Source organism: Amyelois transitella, chromosome 12 (genome assembly GCF_032362555.1).
Source record: "Amyelois transitella isolate CPQ chromosome 12, ilAmyTran1.1, whole genome shotgun sequence".
Lineage (NCBI taxonomy): Eukaryota > Metazoa > Arthropoda > Insecta > Lepidoptera > Pyralidae > Amyelois > Amyelois transitella.
In genome coordinates, this window is record NC_083515.1 from 5,779,448 (window position 1) to 5,785,263 (window position 5,816).

General features: G+C 31.4%; 1 protein-coding gene across 2 annotated transcripts; it reads left to right on the top strand.

Moving 5' to 3' along the window:
- The first annotated feature begins 471 nt into the window (after window positions 1-471).
- Window positions 472-5,448, top strand: LOC106142671 (nuclear distribution protein nudE homolog 1). Of its 2 annotated transcripts, none has more exons than XM_013344524.2 (7): window positions 472-797; window positions 953-1,106; window positions 1,179-1,315; window positions 1,709-1,845; window positions 2,615-2,758; window positions 3,065-3,147; window positions 3,618-5,448. In XM_013344524.2, the coding sequence occupies exons 1-7, from the start codon at window positions 724-726 to the stop codon at window positions 3,987-3,989; spliced, it is 1,101 nt and encodes a 366-aa protein (XP_013199978.1). In that variant the 5' UTR covers window positions 472-723; the 3' UTR covers window positions 3,990-5,448. The 2 variants fall into 2 exon arrangements, with proteins under 2 accessions (XP_013199978.1, XP_013199979.1); XM_013344525.2 differs by having other exon boundaries at window positions 475-797; window positions 4,575-5,448.
- Window positions 5,449-5,816: the final 368 nt, after the last annotated feature.

Here is a 5,816-nt window from a genome sequence, read left to right on the forward strand (position 1 = left end):
ACACATTTTTTATAAATACACTTTATGATAGACAATAACGTTTAACGAAATATTAACTACTTATCGGTGAAAGGTTAGATTCGGCATATTTTTGCTTTGGAATAGGCCACAATATGCTATAGAACATTTCATCTAATACTTTATTTTCTATTAATATTAGCACAGCTTCGTACAAAGTCGAAAATTACAGAAAATGTATAAACATCAGGAAGACCAATTCCCACATATAAACAAAGCGATTAAGTTCGATGGCGTCAGCGGCAGCAAAAGAACATAAAAGCCAATAAAGAGGGTGCTGATAAAATAGCGTAAATGTTTTTTCTCCCGTAAAACCGCTGTTGTGAGAAAGATACAGATATATTATTGTTATTTCTGAGTCAAGTTGAACAATTACGGCATTTTCATATGATGGTTCTTCATTGTGAAACCCACACAAAATGACGTCTTCTTCTGTCATTGTCAATTATCATGACATGCTACAATCGCGGCCATTTTGATTATTGGCATTTGACTTGTTTTGAGTGAAAAATTGTGTCACAATCACATTAATTTGCGTATTTAACGGCTAACGTAATATAATTTGTCGAAGAACAATTCATTAAAATCATTTGTAATACAATAAACTAATGATCTGCTACCTGTAGTAATGGTTTGTTAAATTAACATTACCTTGAATTTTTTGTTGTGTGTTGAATTGAAAAGTTGTGAGTTTTTGTCAAGAACATGGAATCTCCAAGACAATCTGAATCGGATTCATTGGAATATTGGAAGAAACAAGCTAAACATTATGAACAAAAGTAAGTTATGGGTATGTTCTTAATAAAAACTTTGAATTTATAATAAAGAATCATGTTTGTTTAGAAGTAAGAAAGGAAGGGGCTTGAGGTCGCTACATTGGATATCTAGTTTTTTTCAGTACCTATGACTAAAATCGACGTCCTTTTTTATTCAGAGCTAACGACATACAACAAGAGTTAGATGAGTATACTGAAAACTCAGCCCAACTCGAAAAGGAATTGGAAGCTTCTTTAGTGCAAGTGGAGAAACAGAACAGAGATTTAGACCACCAAAATCAACGACTTAAAAATGAAATCGAATTGTTAAGAGTAAGTAAGGAAAACTAGATCTAATTCAAAACTAACTTTTATCTTATTAACTAATTTGACATTATTTTGCAGAATAAATTAGAGAGGAGTCAACATGAGACTAATGCATTAGAAAATGAACTACAGGCTTTAAAAATGGAAAAAAACAAACAAGGTGTATATATAAGGGAATTAGAGCAAAAAAATGATGACTTGGAGAGAGGTCAAAGGTAATTTCCTTTTTGTAATTTTATTTCAGCCATGTAGCCTGGCATCCTAACAAATGTTTATGTAAGCTAAATTAAGTTTTAAAATATGAAATCCAAAAATAACACTCCAGAGCCATCTCAGATTGGTAGGTTTTTGTTTGTTGTTACTCTACTTTCCATTTTACATGCTTTGCATAGAAACAGTTACACATGTATTATTTAATTATACAAAACTCATTTTAGCATGATATAAAAAAAATTACAATAAAGTTAGCAATAGTCTGTGATAAATGAGTGGAAATTTTTCACACATAAAACATAAAGCCACAGAAAAATTCTACATATACTAATTTAAATTATAATTTACTTTCTTATTATCATTTTCTATTTTTGCCAAAATTTGGTGTATTCCAGGGTAATTTCAGAGTCAGTGTCATGTATAGAAACACTACTTAATCAAGCATATGAAAGGAATGCAGTTCTGGAAAGTGAAGTAGATGAAATAGAAAACTTGAGAGTCAAGTTGCAGAGAGCAACAGACGAAGCCAGAGGTATATTTTCTAATAATCAATTTTTTTATATTAAGGAAAAACAATACTTTGCTGTCACTGCTTTGTGCCAAATCAGTAATGATAAACTTGTGTAAATTAATTAAGCAATATTGCTATAATATTCAAGTTTTCACTAATATATTAATCTATACTAATATTACAAAGCTGAAGAGTTTGTTTGTTTGTTTGAACACGCTAATCTCAGGAACTACTGATTCGAATTGAAAAATTATTTTTGCATTGAATAGACTATTTATCGAAGAAGGCTTTAGGCTATATAACATCACTGTGCAACTATAAGGAACAAAGAGATAATGGAATGTGTGAAAAAACGGGTGAAATTATTCATCCTTGAGGGCTTCAATGATGCCCAAAATAACTATTCCATGCGGATGAAGTCGCGGGCACAGCTAGTTTGTTATCTTCTTCTTGTTTGTTGTTACCTTTTCCCACTTTCTACGTGGGGTCGGCACAGTATGCTAGTTTTTTCCAATTACTTCTGTCAATAGTTTGTTATGTACTTATCCAATTCAATTCCATTGTTTCAATTGATGAGTAAAATTTTTTAATAGTGGCTTTCTATGACTCAATCAAAAAGAAATAGTAGGTTGAAATAAGTAGATTCTAGGGCCTAGAAGACACCTGGGTGGCGTCCCGTAAACCAATCAAGGGGAGATGGCACAGATATCTCCTAGCCCATCTGTATATTAATTTCCATCTACTCAGTCTCCAATCTCTCATCAAGGTTATGTTAAAACAATGTTTTTAGATCTGAAACAAGAACTCAAAGTAGTAGATCGACCACACAAGAAGGAAGATGGCAGCCCTTTCGAGAACGTTCCAATGAATGGACATATTTCAAATACTTCACGAGTTGAAATAGAAACACAAACGCTGTCATCACCACAAAAACGTAATTGTGATTTTATTTAATTTATCTTTTTTTTAAATATTATATTTAAATAAAAAGTTTTTAATGTACTACATAATTGGTAAAGTTGGTATTGATGCTATTGAGGCTAAAAAGTATATTCAGAAAAACCCTGGATCTCTCTATCTGTATCTGCATATAGACAATGTTATAAACAATCAATTATTCTGTATAGATCTGAAAACCAAACCAACCAAGCATTTAACAACCAAATATTAAATATATTTCTTATTTTATGCATTATTCTTAATAGTTTTAAAATAATTTTTTTTTGTTATAATGAAACAGGTGAAATAAATGGTAATGCGATGACGCCGTCCGCCCGGGTTTCAGCCATAAACATTGTTGGTGATCTCCTTCGGAAAGTTGGGGTGAGTCATGCGCAAATATTTTCGATGATAATTAAAGTAATTGTAGTCATAATTGTATTATTGTTCACATTAGATGAGTACAATCATTACTTCTTAAATTATTATGTGTAATTTATTAAATACATTTGGTAATGTAAAATCAATTGAGGTATGTATTATTTATATGTATATTTAAAACTAACTTATGTTCTATATGTTTATTATTTATTTTTATATTTATTAATTTATGTATTTATTTGGCTTATTGGGGAGACGCGTATGATAGTTTTTATGTATTAGCAGCTATATTATATCAATAAACCTATTTTCGTTGAATATTATTATTTTATTCCACATTGTATATATTAACACTAGATATGTTGTAGAATTACAAAACAATTAAGTAACCTAGTGTTTATTATGTAAGTAGTTATTGCACTGTACTCTGCATGGTTGTTGTGTGTAGTATGCATGATGTTTATTGCTTGCAGCTTGAAAGGTTTCTTTGCCGTGATTGTGGTAAGGTCAAATGCTCGTGCGAAGTGCCTGACGCTGCCGCCAGCCCAGTCCTAACACCCGCCGAACCTGAAATAAAGACTGAGAGACTTCATGAATGCCCAGATCAAAGTGATCATGTAGAATATAGAAAGTTGAACCGCCAACATTCGGGACCTGAAAAAACTGTCAATTTACCAGAAAAACAGTCTCATTTGACAAATAGGTCATCGGAAAATCCTTTCGCGAGATCTGGAGATAACGGGAAGTTACGAAGATCATTTGCAGTTAGATCCCGTGAAGGAATTGAAAATCTTTTCAGTTTTGCCAAAGCCAACAAAACAAAGGAAATAAAGACAGATTATTAAATGAATTATAATGATTGAATAAATTATAATACTACTTATTTTAAGATTTTACAGTGTGTAATTAGATTAATATTATAAATGAACAAATCTTTAGGTAATGTGAATTTTCATTTTACTGTCGGTACTATAAACAAACATGTCCAAAATAATATTTCGCCATTCAAGTACATTTTGTTTATTTTAGTCTCAGTTATCGCTATTGTTTTATTTTTGTTTTTGTTTTAGTGATAGTTTAGTTTGACATATGCGCTTTAATAGGATATTTAAAGAAATATTGATATTTATTGTCAGTATGAGGGTCTTGGTCTTATTATTCTATTGTACTTCGTTTTTTCACAAATTATGCATTTAACATTATAATTGATTCTAGTATGTACTTGATTATCATCAATTCTTTCAATACTTGTCACAGACCTTTGTAATGTACATAAACTATTTGTTTGCTTTATATGTTTCACCACTATTATAACCCTGTGTGTGTAAATAGTACTAGTAGTCTAAAATAGGGTGGCGGCTGTAATAGCACATTTTTCTTTCACGTACTAATATTAACATCATTCATATTGTTTACTTTCTTCATTGTAGGCGTTGGAATCAAAGTTAGCATCGTGTCGTGGTACAGTTAGACCTAAAGAGCATTCACCAAATTCGAGCTCCGACGTCAATAAGGACTACAGATGTGTACTCAAGAACTAAATGTCGCTGAATAAAATCCTATCTCAACACGCAACTGTAGCTTGATTAGCGTAAAGCTAGCTCAAGCACACATGCCAAATGCTAAATAAGGTGTTAATATTAACACTCAATCTAATATCTCACAATCTTAGCTGCCGAGGCGGTCATCATTGTTATAGTTCATATCCGTCGACAAGGCCCACATTACTTGGCCAATGGCAAGACGTGTATTTAATGAAAACTAAAGAGACAGTGAATACTTTGTAAATCCTCATTCGTATAATGTAGCAGTCAGAAATTCAAGTAACCAATCACGAATTTACCTGTCATATGAAAAAAAATTCTATGCACGTTACTAAATAGCACTATATACGTGATATGAACTCTCGATGACTCCAAACCGCTGAGGCAGGCAGGCACCACAAAATGAGTGCGTGCGCAATCAGTAAAAAATACTCGTACATAAGAAAACTATACCTTATTTATCACTTGGTATTATAAAAAAGCTTTATGGTTTTAATCCTTGCTGATAGTATCTTGTGTATTGTGATCATGATCACATTATCCTAATTTACTAATGTCTGTGATGAAATAAGGATAGTTAAGGATTGGTAAATTAGTGTTTGGCCTACCCACCGGAGACCTAGCACCGATTGCACGATTGATTTCATGTAGCAGCTTAATTCACGTCACGTATTGTGTCTGTTAGACAGACTAAAATGTTCACAAAAAAACTCAGTTCAAAAAAAAATCAGTTGACAAAATTTTAATCATTTTGATTGCATAGTCCAAAGATGTTCATTATTTTCTTTTACCTGTATTATACAGGTATCCCTTTGTAATTGGTATTTAGTTTTTGCCTTAATTTTATTGCTCATAACATAAAACAAACGTTTCAGATGCTCAGTTATGACCTGGCATTATATTGGTGTTTAAAAGTATTTTAGAAATATTTTATGTAAATATAGACACTTATGTATGTATGAAATTGTTAAAATTACAAAATTTTATGAGATAACAAAATATCATGCAATATTTAGATACATTTATTTTGTAATTTGCAATAATTATATATATTTTATATGGTCTTTGTCCAACGACAAAATGATTGATGTTCATGTGTACCCTATGAAATATATTGGTCTTGTCTCC

Bases quoted from the DNA above. Each gene is read 5' to 3' on its own strand.
- LOC106142671 (XM_013344524.2), top strand. From the start codon at position 724: ATGGAATCTCCAAGACAATCTGAATCGGATTCATTGGAATATTGGAAG. The intron at 1,107-1,178 runs GTAAGTAAGGAA...ATTATTTTGCAG, and splicing joins ATGAAATCGAATTGTTAAGA to AATAAATTAGAGAGGAGTCA. The intron at 3,148-3,617 runs GTGAGTCATGCG...TATTGCTTGCAG, and splicing joins ATCTCCTTCGGAAAGTTGGG to CTTGAAAGGTTTCTTTGCCG.